This window comes from Lissotriton helveticus, chromosome 10 (genome assembly GCF_964261635.1).
Source record: "Lissotriton helveticus chromosome 10, aLisHel1.1, whole genome shotgun sequence".
NCBI lineage: Eukaryota > Metazoa > Chordata > Amphibia > Caudata > Salamandridae > Lissotriton > Lissotriton helveticus.
The window spans coordinates 374334110-374348128 of record NC_136071.1 but is presented as its reverse complement, the minus strand read 5'-3'; the positions used below and the strand labels follow the sequence as shown (position 1 = coordinate 374348128).

Sequence of the window (14019 nt, the reverse complement as noted above, 5' to 3'; positions counted from 1 at the left end):
CAACTCTAAGATAGTCTGAGGGTGTTAAGCAGTAGTGGGCTGTCAGTTACGAATATATTAAACGCAGTGGACATGCCCTGCATTAATATTGTATTGCTTTTGCATTTTTATTGGTAGGGATGTAACAGCCAATGGTTATAAGCCGGGCGAGAATAAGTATTGTGGCGCCTGACCTTCCAGGTGTTTTCAATAGGGAGTCAGGCACGTTTTCTCAGGACAATCATGGCCGCCGCGCTTCACGTAATCTCATGTGATTACCGCTCTACCGGCTTAATAGTACCCGGAAATCGCCGACCTGCACTCGTCTGTTGCAGCGAGGCTTGGATAATGGGCGGTGATTGAATTCCCGACAAAGTAAGTGTGGCGGACGCCTAGCTCTGGCTTTGGCATTTGTGGCTGACATTTGTGTATTTTTAATTTGTTTATGTGTAGTGTTGGGTGTTAGTAAACGGAGTGTAAGTCATTAGTCGTTTATGTTTCACAGATTCCATGCAGGCATTTTAATTATGCCCGGCTATCACGACTGAACAAGTGAACCCATGTTAGAGTGTCAGGAGGTAAGCGCTTGATTTGCGTACAGTACAAACTAGCCTTAATCTGAAGGATGATGGATATTTTAGTGACTCCTTGATTTATTGGTATATAGGATTAATCCAGGGTGACATTCCATTAGTGAGTATAAAAACCTTTTTATTAGATGTGTGCACCTAGTTTAGACATAGGCACCTAGCCTCACCCCTGACCCTGATTCAATTATTGTGTTGGTAGTGCATGTTTGTACATATTTGTATATAGACACTGTATATAGTTCCCACTTTTAGTACACCATATTCGGTGGCGGCAGACGGTACATATCACATAATATGGAGATTTATTGATTTTCTTTTTTCTGGGTTATTGTATTATAGATTCATGGTGCAACATTGGTCCTGAGGATGGTCTCATATAATTTTGGGTTCAGGATAGGGTGCGCCTTTTAGGGGGCCCATACCGTCCGTCTCCCTGTTTTTGGTCCTGAGGAATACCGGGTATTAACCCATATGGTAGAAACATGTTGACCAACCCACAAATACACATATAGAGATACACTGGCCGTAACTTCCCTACCAGTATCTCGCCACTGCTTTTTAACATTGTCCAGTTACTTTAAAATAAAATTTCTGTTTTGAGTTAAACCAGGACAATTTTTAACACCTTTTTTTGCACCTAGAGTCACAACCCGCTCCACTGTATTACAGGTGTCGAAGCACATCCTGGTGACGCTAGGTCACCAGGGTGGACCCCGATGATGAAGCATGTCACCACTAGGTTGGTGAGTGAGGGGTTTTATACAAAAGGATGAATTCTTTCCTTTTTGCCAACAAACCCACCCTGCAGAAAACCTTCAATTTCTCCTTTGGTGGTACTCCTCTTTTTGTTTGACTCAGTCCTTGACCAGGGGAATAGGAGTATTCTCCGTTCACTTTAGGTGAACACCATCCCTTGCTCTCTCCTTTGTTTTTCAATGTAAGTGGACATAAATCTCCACACTTAAAAAGATAGGACATGCAGAGTCTTAAAACTCCTCATGTAGTTTGTGAATTTCATTTAACGTACACAAAGTGAAAGTTTACCTTTATGAATTAGGCCCATTGTTTTTATGAAAAAATCTCTGGCACAGGGGTCCATAAACAAATTGACAGTAGAAGGGTTCAAACTTACCCCAAGTATCTCCAACTGAGCCACATTTTTGTAATCTTACATGCCCAGGTTTCCAAGACTGTGTGGTTGCCCCATATTTTTAAAACATTTGCTTCTCAATGAAATGCACTTCTTGCTTTGAAATGTAAGCCTTCCGTAGGAAAGTTCGGAACAAATTTTCTTGGCTATGGCAGATCTAAAAATGACATATTTGAAACCACAAACACGCATTCTTTATGTAAGTGTAGATGTCTAGAGAGAAATTAAATTACCACTTGCACCACTCACTTTATGTGATCTGCTCCAACTTTCTCTCTAAAAAGGTGATTCTAACCCACACAGAAAAGCATTTAGGAGAATGTTAACATTTATGAAGAGAGTCCCTTTCGTGAATCACTGCTACTAATCTGGCCACAGTTATATGGACCTTTTGCAGCTGATTATTTCAATACATTTGAAAGGTTGAGTGAGGCGTATTTGCATAATTTGCAATAATCCATGACAGAGATTACAACGGATTCATTTCTATCCATGATTGAAACTGCGCAATGAAATATTCCTACTTTACTTAATGAAGATCTTGTTTAGGAAGGTTACCAGAATGTATTTTCTCTACGATGATGCTTTAGCTGCTTATGTTGTGAAGATGTATATAAACAGTATGTAATACAAAAGTCTTTATCTGAATTTATCTAAAATGAATACTTTCTTTTTTAATTGAAGTGATTAAATTATGTTTCCAATGGATGACCTCAGTTCTTATGGCACCCTTGGATGGTTACCACCTTCTTTCCCAGGATGCCATGGGATTATTCGGAGATTCATGGTCAGAGTGGAGGTTGGGAAGGAGGCATATCCAGTTGTCAGAGCATCCATAACACCATCTTAGATTTAAAAGTAAATCAATTTTAAAACACTTTAACATGTAGGCCGCTGGTGAGTGAGAGACCATAAGGGAGCAGAGTAATTGTGCTTTTTCAGCCTGGAAAATTACGAATTGACTGTGATGTCAATCATTTCTTTCATCCTCTGCAGAATCGAAATCTGAAACACCATTCAGTAGGAAACTAGAACTCCGAATTGTTCTTGTGGGTAAAACTGGAGTTGGTAAAAGTGCAACTGGGAACACCATCCTTGGTAAAAGAGTATTTGATTCAATGGCCTCTCCCGAGTCAGTGACAAGGCAGTGTAAAAGAAAAGAAATCTCTTGGCCGGAGAGAAAGCTTGTTGTTGTGGACACCCCGGGTCTGTTTGATACAGCGCTCACTCATGAGGAAACTGCCCTTGAAATTGGTCACTGTATTGCCATATCTGCCCCTGGACCTCATGCTATTGTGCTGGTTCTACAGGTCGGCCGCTTCACACAGGAGGAGAAGGACGCTGTTGAGAAAATACAGGATATATTTGGAAAGAAGGCAATGGAATATATGATTATTTTGTTCACCAGAAGAGAAGACCTGGAGAACAAAACAATTCAAGACTACATTGAAAATTCAAAAGAGGGATACCTAAAGGAGTTAATTAAAATGTGTGGAAGCAGATACTGCGCCTTTAACAACAAACTAGAAGGGCAAATGTGCCAGGAACAAGTGTCCATGTTGATTAAGATGATTGACACAATGGTGTCTAAGAATGACAACAGGTGTTATACAAATGAATTGTATGCCCAAGCTGAGAAGAAATTGAGGACAAAAGCTGCAAAGTTGAAGGAAAGTCCCGACGAATATCAAAGAGAGCTTGAAAAACTCAGAGACGAATATGAAAATAGATTAAAGAAATTACGAGAAGAAGTAGAAAAAAAAGAAAACGAGGTTAGGAAAGAAATGGAGAGGAAGCATCAGACTTTGAATGCTAGCAATGAACGTTTCAAACATGAGACAGAGGAAAAGATTAAGACCGTGGAAAGGATCCTGCAAAAAAAAAAAGTACAATTTCAGTCAGGAGATCTTGATAGAGGAGCATCTGCTCAATATAGAAATTTGGAATTTGAGATAAAGGAGCTAAGAACAAGTATTCAAGAGATGAATAGAAGAAGCACAACAGGAATGACAAAAAGTGGTGATCAAATACAGTCTAATACATCTTTGAATGATGCCAAAAATTCACTAGAAAATATGGGAGAAAAGAAAGAAAAACTAGTTGACAAAGAAATGGGGAAGGACAAAGAATCCAAGAATATTGAAAAAGTTGCCAAGATTGCCACAGGAAAAAAGCTAGGAGGTAAACGTGGAGTGATTTTTAAAAAGGTTGCATTTTGGCGGGCCTAATACTGATCCATATCAAAACAATCCAACGCAGGGGGTGTTGGAAGGTGGTTTATTAGCAGTGGTCAGTAGATACATATCCCTTATTAAAATGCCACAATCACAATATAAGGCCCAGTTAAGGTCTCAATAAATTATTCCCTTGCTTCAACTTTTGAAGCTGGGTGTGAGCAGACAGGCTTAACCTAGAAGGCAGGTGCATAAAGCATTTAAACATCCAATAGACTCAAAAAGTAAGACAAAACACACAATAAAAATCCAACACCAATTTATAGAAATAGGAAATATTGGTGTGATTAAAATGACAACAAAAATCCAATGTAGGGAACCAGCTACTTGAATTTTTATAGAATACAATTAAAACTAGCACATAGAAGCAAATAGAGCTCAAATGGTTAAACAAAAAGGTCACACTGAACAGGAACAAAGTCAAGAGTTAATGCCACCCACTGTGTTTCTTGATGCAGGAAAGTGGTACACAGCACCAGTCAATGGTCCAGGACCTCTGGTTTGCTTCTTGGAGTCTTGAACTATAACTCCCACAATGTACCTGGTCAATTCAAGTAAAATTCATGTGAAGCTTGTCAGTTGGAGTGATCCTCATTGTTGATGTTGCAGGTAGCCCTTCCAGCACGTTTTACCTGGTGCTCTTCAGGGAGTCCACTCCCTATCCTTTAAGAAAGGGAGAGTCCCTTTTTTGTGAAGCCTGGTGAGTGCAGCAGGTCCTTATGAGTGAAGTGCTCTCTCATGTAATACAAGGGTCAAGCACAGCAGTCCTTCTCCAGATGCATCTTTTGAGTCTCTGAGGGCCCACAACACCAATCCAAGGTTCCAGAATTTCTGAGTTGCTCCTTAGGAAGTTGGGAGTACAAACCCACAATGCACCTGGCCAAATCCTTCAAAGTCTACTGAACGCCTCTTGGTGGAGATGATAAAGGTGGAACTCTTTAGCCTGTTGCATTCAGGGAGTCCACTCCTTCAACTTACAGAGCAAGGCAAAGTTATTTTTGGGCTGAAGGCCAAAGTGTGCAGGAGGTGCAGTCCTTATGAATATAGTCATCTTTTGTGCAGTCCAAAGGTGCAGCAGGGCAGTCCTCCTTCTTGTAATTTCAAGGCAGGGAACTGAGTTGCTGGGCAGCTCTCCCATACTTATCCAGTGTTCTTGGGTGACAAGCAGGGGGAACTCCCTGAGCATTGGGGTGCAGGATGCCAACCGCAGGTATGACAACTTCCTCCAAAGTGTGGCATATTCTTGCACTATTCTCTAAAAATCTAAAATGGAGAAACTCTCTGATGGAATATAGGATCTGGCTAAGCCAACCCAAAGGTGTTGCTTAATTTCCCTTACACTCCCCTGCCAGCCAGTTTGCTAATTACATCATTGGGAATCTTGTCTGGCTGGGGGTGAAGGATATGGGGGTGAGCCTGTGTCATGTTCTTACTGTCTTTCCCTCTTTAAAGACCAGTTTGGCTACCCGACTGCCATCCTGCCTTTTGCTCTGCAGCTGGCAAATCTACTCCCACCAGAGGCTCTTTGTCTCTTCGTAGGCCACATCACACCTCATCAGAGCAGTTCGGCCAATCAGGGGAGTCTGCTGGAAAGCTGGATTTTAGGACATCAGAAAAGCAAGTTCTATGACTTTTTTTGTGATAGTTAAATAAACCTAACCATGTCATGCTGTTGAATTTATTCCAACTACCATTTTAAGCCTTTTAATTACATCTTCTAGCTCACTCCTATCAATATCAATACTTTAATAAAGTATTCCCATGATCACTTATGAAGCCTTTGTGTTACATTGGGAGAAAACGAAATTGGAAATGTTTCCCTTACTTGAATATAAAACATATTTTAAAATGTTCCTGCTTATAGTTATAAGGCACACTACCTCTGGAACACTTAGGGGAGACCTTAGGGATCACGTGTATTTAAAATTATGGTAGTTTACAAACTTTGGAAGTACCTTTGATTCTAAAGTCAAATTTGCATATCAATTTGTTTTAAAAGCAGCCTGCAAAGCTGCTTTTAAAATGACACAGGCAACACAGCATCGCACACTTAAGTGCATTAAATCTACTGGGCCTCTAAACCTACATGCAGTGTTATATACTAGGGTCTTAAAGGTAGGTTGTCAATGCCAATTGTAATTATACCTAAGTGCCATGTATTTTTTTTTCAATGCACAGGCCTTGATCTGGTTAGCTGAGCCTAGGTCACAATCAGAGTCAGACAACTAGCATTTAGTGGTCAAAATGGGGGCAAAAAAGTTGAGGGACACTGCATAAAGTCTGGGTTTCTCACAGGGGCAACAAGAAGACCTATGATGCTCCATAAAATGAAAATAAGGAAACAAACAAGGCTGCATTTAATCGTCTGTTGTGGCTAGTTCATCATCAGTAGTTTGTGCAAATAAGCAGATATTTTGAACCAACGGTTGTTATACACTTGTGGTGAGCTAATTTAGTAACCATTGTAACAGAGATGACGATATGCAAGAATTGTGTGCACAGTATGAACCTGAAATATTTGAGAGAGAGATATGGTGTGCAAAACCTCTTAAACAACAAATGTGCATCATAATTATTCTACATATTTTAATTGCAAGCAATAAAACAGTAGGCAAATATCCATTGCATGCCTTAAAATGCACTATTATTTTAAATATGACTTGTCACAAAGTGAGAATATTTCACAGGTCATGGAGGCATAATGAAACTTGAGGGGGGCTACTTCAAGGGATTTGGAGGTAGTCTTTCATTTTGCATCCTTTTCCCACCTCCTCGAAACAGTTTATGAACATTCATTTTAGATTAACTTCCACAGTAGTTGTTATGAAGTTGACTTTGACCTTTGTATTACAGAAAATGCATTAGCAGAGCCAATAGATCTGGAGTTGGCTGCTGACCTTTTGGCTTTGCCAATGCTTACTTTTTTTCTGAATTTTATGAATGTACAAAAACAGCTAGCGCAAGCACACACAAGTGTATTGGAAGCAGCATTGGGGTGGTTCCCAGGGCATGCCTGAAAAAATCAAGCATTGTTTTTGAAACAACATTTTTTATTTAAAAGTACACATTGCACCTATAGTCTCAGGCACTGATGCAGACTCTGTACTATATGGATGTACACATTGTGTAAGCACAGAATGCAGTCACTCAGAGTAAGGTAGGCCAATGGATGAATAGGGCCGAACGTGCATCAAATGCTATGCACTGTGGTGGGTGGAAGCAAAATGTGAATGACACTATAGCAGATCAGTGGATAAAGAGGGCTAACTGAAAACCCATATAAGTAAGCATGTATAATATATATATTTTTCTTTAAAAAACTAAATGTTTTGACTGAAGTAAGAGCTAAAATTTAGGCAAAAATACTACCACCCAGTTTTTAAGCCACCCCTTGAATTATATGAGCTCTACATTTATTTTTTATTTTTTTATTATTTTTAAGTCCTTATGCTATCTCCAATCACAAGTTGCCGGCACCTTAGGTAGCGTATTGTAGCTGCCGGACATCAATCAAATTGGACCTTCTTCTTCTAGCAGATAAGTTATTGGGCTGTTGCGTAGTCCTTTGCCTCCTATGCCCATTGCTATAAGAAGATGTAATCATTAGACAGATCGGTACCGAAAAACAAAGACACAAGGATTTGACCTACTGAGAACAAAAACCCACAGTATATCTAATCAGTCAATCCCCCCTTGTTTCTTGTCCTCCGGCCTGTCCATCCTCTCAAAATAAGCCACTGACTTCTTCCAAACGTTCCATATGTGGGAAGTACTTTGGGTCCACATATCTCCCTTCTTGCAATCAATATAAAAAAGAACATCAAGTGTCTCTGTTTTCTATTAAGATTTGAATCCCACACGTCTTGTTGCCTGATCCCAAACATAATGATGACAGTGCTTACCTCCACCTCAATGCCCAGCACCTCCGAAATGGTCTTACCCACAGCTGACCAAAAGTCTTCCAACCTCGGACAAGCGGCAAACATGGGCATGTCGTCCTCATCGTTACTTCCACACCTTTTACATTTAGAATTGCCATTTACCCTTATTTTCGTCAATCTTTTTGGGGTCCAGTAGACTCTGCACAGGGTCTAAAAATGGTTCTTTTTTAGTGCAGCAGATTTAACTACAGAATATAATTTAGAAAGAAATACTTGCCACAACTCTTCCATTTCGTCATCCAGCAAGTATCCATCCCATACGGTGAAAGGTGCTTTCAGCTTCTCATTGGCTGCTGTGAGGAGATGTTGATACCATAACACCACCTCATTTTCTTCCGGGTTGTGGATCTTGGAGTTCTATCTCCATTTGCTTAGATTCAGCTTTTAACCAGACCTGAGTTCTCAACCACAAATGTACTTGGGTTATTTTAAATCTAGAGATTTCCCCTCCAGTCCTCTGATTCCAGTACACCCATGTCAAGCATTGCCCATCATCTAGCAACTGCCCCATCTACTGACACCCGTCTGCCTTAGTGGGAGGGTAACGTAATCAAGCATACATTCTGGAGTACCAGGTGCTTCCCCCACAGGAGACAGCAAGCTGTGATATTCAATCCCCAAGAGTGTTTTAACCTCAAACCATGTTTTCTCCGCAGCCTGTAGACATTTTAACCTGACCTTCTTAAAATATTTGGGGGCCTCATACTTGTAAAGAAAATCTTCCTTGGAAACCCCATCAACATTGCTCTGTACATGCCTCCCACTACGGACTCAAAGGCGTTTAAAATTAACATTCTCCAATTTTTTCGCTTAAAAGACCAGCAATGCAGCTGCAAGTCGGGAAGACCCAAACCCCCTGCTCCCAATTTCCTCCTCAGTTTCTTCCATGAAAGGTGCACACCTTTATTAGCCCAAATAAAGGCTGTGATTGCAGCACAAGAATGCTTTTTTAATCAAAATTCAAAGGTATGTTGTCGAACAAGAAAGTAACTTTTGGCAGGATGAACATTCTCACCAGATTAACCCGCCCATAAATAGTCAATGGCAGATTCTGCCATCTCTTCACCGGTTTACCTACTTCAACACTGGTTTTCTCCAGATTCAGGGCAGCCATTTTTCCTAGATCCCTAGTTAATTTTAGCCCTAGGTATTTCATTTCTGTCGCACTTTTTATTTCCCCTTCATCCTGATTCCAAGTCATTATTTCAGTTTTTTCCTCATTAACTTTGTATCCTGACAAAACCTCAAACGCTTTTGGACATCTGCGGTAAAGAGCATTAGGTCATCCGCATACAACGTCACTTTTCTAGTGAAAGTTCCTACCTTAAAATCTTTTATTCTCACATTCAACCTGATACTTTGGAAAGATGGCTCAATATAGAGGCCAAAGAAAATTGGTGATAGAGGGCAGCCTTCCCCTCGTCCCCCTACTAATCGTGACTGGTGTTGATAAACTCTCGTTCAACAAAACACGTGCCCTGGGCTCTCTGTAGATCTTATCAATATATCAATCAGGGGCCTACCCATACCAAGATTATCAAAAACTGCGATAAGGTATCTCCAGTTGACACGGTCAAAGGCCTTGGCAGCGTCCACCATTATTACTGCTAAGGGGACCCCGTTACATGTAGCTAGGTCAATTGTACCATTCAGGGCATGATTTAACTCTCTTAGCTGCCTACCGAGGATAAAACCTCTTTGATCTTCATGAATTAAACTCCCTGAAACCTTATAAATTTGTGCAGCCTGGATACCAGTAAAGATCTCATAATCACTGTTGAGTAAGAATATGGGATGGAAAGATTGGCATTCCATGATTCCGGAATTGGATTGCCATCCAACAAGATTGAGTTAAAGAGCTTAAAACAGATTGGGATTATCTCCTCCACAATGCTGTAATAAAACTAGCTGGAAATCGTGTCTGGGCCAGCCGCTGTACCCTTCTTTATTCTCTTTAGTTATTGTCAATATCTCCCCCTGTTATTTCCTCACCGAGGAAATCCTGTTGCGCCTGAGATTGCTTGGGAAGATGCTTTTATTTGAGCCATGCTTCAATACTAGCTCTACTTGCTACGCTTTCCTCCGTACACAGTTCTTGCGAAAAATTCCTTAAAAGCCTCTCTTATCTTGCAGCAATCTTCCGTGGTCTGACCAGCGTTTCCCACTTTGATCTTCCTTATATAATTCCGGCTCCTTTGCAGCCTTCATTTCCATGCAAGAAGTTTTCCACAACATTCGCCTTGCTTTCCTGGCTTCCCCTGTTTGCTGTACCTTTTCTTTAATTTTAGCTTTGAATTCTGTTTGTAAATATTCTAAGGTTGCAGCTATTCTTTGTCTATCTTCTATGTCCAAGGACATGCTTTTCAGCCTTGTCTATGCTGTCCCTATCCCTTCTTCTAGCCTGGTAAGTTACAATTTCTCTCTCCTTGCCCAATGAATCGTTATACTTTTTAGTGTCCGCCTTAACCAGGCCGTATAGGCATCCCATACCACATGCAAGGGCATTAATGTCAGGTTCTAGGTAAAAAATTCCTTTCAGTCATTCGCTAGTTTGGCAACTATCTCCTCCGAGAGTAAAACCCTTCTATTTACAATCCATCTACCCTGCTCCCGAGAGACCCTCAGATCGATTTTTAGAGACAACGCTGCATGATCTAAGACGTGCATAGGGAGATGTTCCATGCCTATCACTCTCTCCACCTCTGTTCTGTCCATGAAAAAATAGTCTAACCTTGAAAAGTGGCTATTCTTTTTACTGTGGAAGGTATAGTCCCTGTTGATTCCATGTAATTTACAGAAAACATTGCACATATTACAGTTTTCCAACATATCCACCAGGTAATCTCTTATTTTGGGGGTATTGACCTTTGTTCTTACCGAGGATCTATCTAGATTATTATCTAGAAGTATGCTAAAATCACCTCCTAAAATAACAAGGGTCTTGAAATCTGTTAAGGCAGAGAACAGATCAACTAGATGCAAAGCATCATCAATGTTTGGGCCATAATAACTCACCAATGTGTATAAATTCCCATAAACATTAACTTTGACTATAATCCATCACACCCCAACATAAGCTTTATGTTGAAACAATTCAACACAGGACCTTACTTTAAATATCAGGGCTATTTCCTTGGCACAGTATAATTAGTCTGTAGCAACTACTCTCTCTACCCATCTTTGTTTTAGGAACAAATCTCTGCATTCCTGTCTCCTCAAATGAGTTTCCCATAACATGAATATTTGTGCACTGTGTTGCTTTAAATGTTGCAGAATAGATTGCCTTCTTTTTTTGACCCTAAGCCCATTTACATTCCAGCACAATACCTCTTACAGCCGTAGCCTGTCAGCCTGTGCCCATTTTTTCAGCTTTTTCTACTTTTTTTTCTATTTTTCCTTTTCTTTTGACCAAAATATTTAATCAGTGGTGCTCCTTCTATACCATTTGGAGGACTTGACGTTTTTTGTTTTTTTTCCCGCTGGTCCCCACCCAGTGCACCCCTCCCCCCCCTTGGGAATCCTTCCAAACCTTTCAATAGGCCTTTCCATAGCATATTTGAGCTATCCCCTCAAGGGAGAAACTAATACCTTATTTCCTTACTCTACTTCCAGGTTGCTGAAACCCCCCCTTGTTCATTTCCCCCATAAAATTGTCCACTTTGAAAGTTATACATTTATTCTGCCACATCACCTTTAAAGTGGCCGGGAATCTGAGCTGAACTGTTGCTCTGAGGTCTTTAAACCTCCCATTCTGTTTCCTAATTCCCACTGCCTATTGGCAGTTTCCTTGGAGACATCAGACCTAATCTTGACAGTGGCTTGGAGCAATTTCTCTTTCAGAGCCAGGCTTAGAATCCTCTCTTTAATGGTATAAGACAGGAAGTTGACAGATATCTTAAGGGGTCTCTTTCTTTCGGGACGAGGCTTGAAAGGGTCCCTGTGTACCCACTGCATTTCTAATCCAGATTAGCAAGCTCCCTGTGGGAAGACACTCTTCAGTAGTTTGATAAAAGCTTTGATGTCTGTTCCTTCCGCCCTTTCCTCAACCCCCAAGATTTTTACGTTGTTTCGCCTGGCATTATTCTCCAGCCTCTCCATCTTATCTGACAGTGCCTTCTCTTTTTGCTTCAAGTGTACCACTTCTTGACTGTTCTCTTGGACTGCAGATTGTACTTCTTTAAATCTGGATTCCAAAACCTGTGTCCGTTGGGCCACATTTTCAAGTTTTGATTCTAAGCTGGTACATGTAGTTTGGATCTCCTTTAGACTGGTATCTCCTGCTGCCACCATGGCACACTCCCTTACCTTACAGTTGACTCTCGTACCTCCAGATAGGCATATGCATTTGCCGTTGGGACATTTGGATGTGCTATTGTAGTGCTTCACCCCCCTGCACACTCATCAGCTTCCATGGCTCTTGTGCTTTCAAGTTTCCCTTATGTAACTCTTAAAAGCCTTGCTTCTCCCCTCTCCCTAGACAAGTCTGCCCTGACTTTAAAATAAGGTTTTAATGAGGGGGTGATCTTGGGGGGTTTAGACCCTGTCTGGCCCTGTTCATCCTTATGTTTGACGACTATGTCTGCTCTGACAGAGTCCTTAATCAATCGCTTACTGGCCCCAGATGTTATATGCCTTACTGTCTCCTTTGCTGATGTGTGCGTGCCCTTCTTTCCTAACCCAGCTTTTTCCCAATTGTCCACCCACTCAGAGTTCCTCGACCTCGGAGCATACCTATTCAGTGCTCCTTTCAGACTCCCACCTGTGCCCCACCAACTCCCTTATCACTATTTCTATCCACTTTCTCATGCCATAAAAAATAGGGGCTGGTAGGGGCTTACTTTCAAGCCTTGGAGAAGTGTGGCTCAATGGTTAGAGCGGCAGACCCTATGCAAAGGTCTGACCCGGGACCAGGGTTCAATTCCTGCCGCGGCGGGTCTTGGGCTCAATTTCCTCGCACCGGATAATTCTCGCCTCGGTGCCTATTCTAATCATGGGTCCCACTCTGCAACTCGGGCAATAGGTTGCTTAATCTCCACAGCGCTAGGATGCCTGACTGCACCTTGGGGGTCCCCAGGAGTGGGCGCCTCACGGGAAAAAGCCAGGAAGGGTTCCACAGCGGTATTCGTACAAGCACCGGAGAGACCCCATGTGGGGTGATTCGGGCACTATACAAGTACTACAACATTTACATTTACATTGGTGCGATGTCCATTAGGGCATTTTTCCCCATACAATCTCCTTTGCTCCCCACCTTTCTCCTTCCTGAATCTGTGCCCAGATACAGCAATTGCACTGGTTGCCTCCACCAACTCTGACTCTGCCTTTCATGCCCCTTATGCTGAGGCAGCCTCCTGGAAGCCCGCCCCATAGCAGCGCAAACAAGCCTGAGCAGCCCTGCGGCATTTCAGCAGCGTGGACTCCCGCTCGCCACCATCCAGCCCCAACCCTATGGAGCTACAAAAAACACAATAAAAGACCCAGTGAGTGCCGGGGGGGTGCCAAATACCAAAAAGCAAGCAGGCTTCAACCTTGCATCACAGCCCTCCCTTGGGGGTAGCCCCTGTTCGGCCGTTCAGCCGGCCGCCATGTTCTCACAGCAATACATTTCTTGAGCATTATATTTTTTCTAAAATATATAGGGTCTCATTTATGGCATTTTGGCATTTGGCAGTGCAGCAAGGCACCCTGCTGTGCTACCCTACGCCAAAGTGAAAGGGTAGGAATGCACCATATTTAAGCAATACGGTGCATTCCTGTCCTTTCTGCCTGCGCTGGTGCCGTTTTGGCACCCTAGCACCAATGCAGGCAGCAATGCACCAGGGTGCCTCCGTTGTAGGCAGGATTGTTTTTGTGCAGAAGGGGCACCTTCCTGAACAATCTACTGCATTGCCCATGGAATGCCACCCGGTGCAGAGTAAGGTTCGCAGCAATTTTAGATGAGTCCCCTTAAGCATGATTTATGAGGCCACTCAAAATCAAGCAGGGTGTCTTTGTGTAGCTTCATAAATCTTTATGAGAGCCTTGCGTCACGCATGTCTCACTATACATGGTGCAAAAGTGATGCAGGGCTCTCATAAATAAGCCCCTTAGTATTTCCATAATGTAACAAATGGAATCTGCTGACA

General features: G+C 41.9%; 1 protein-coding gene across 2 annotated transcripts in view; it reads left to right on the top strand.

Annotated features, from left to right (window-relative positions):
* Positions 1–11541, top strand: part of LOC144784031 (GTPase IMAP family member 4-like) — a 250762-nt gene extending 239221 nt beyond the window's left edge. For both annotated transcript variants that reach the window (XM_078662733.1, XM_078662734.1), the window contains one exon: positions 2716–11541. In XM_078662733.1, the coding sequence (XP_078518859.1) occupies positions 2716–3947 (1232 nt within the window). In that variant the 3' untranslated portion in view covers positions 3948–11541. The remainder of the gene's footprint in view (positions 1–2715) is intronic.
* The last annotated feature ends 2478 nt before the right edge of the window (positions 11542–14019 follow it).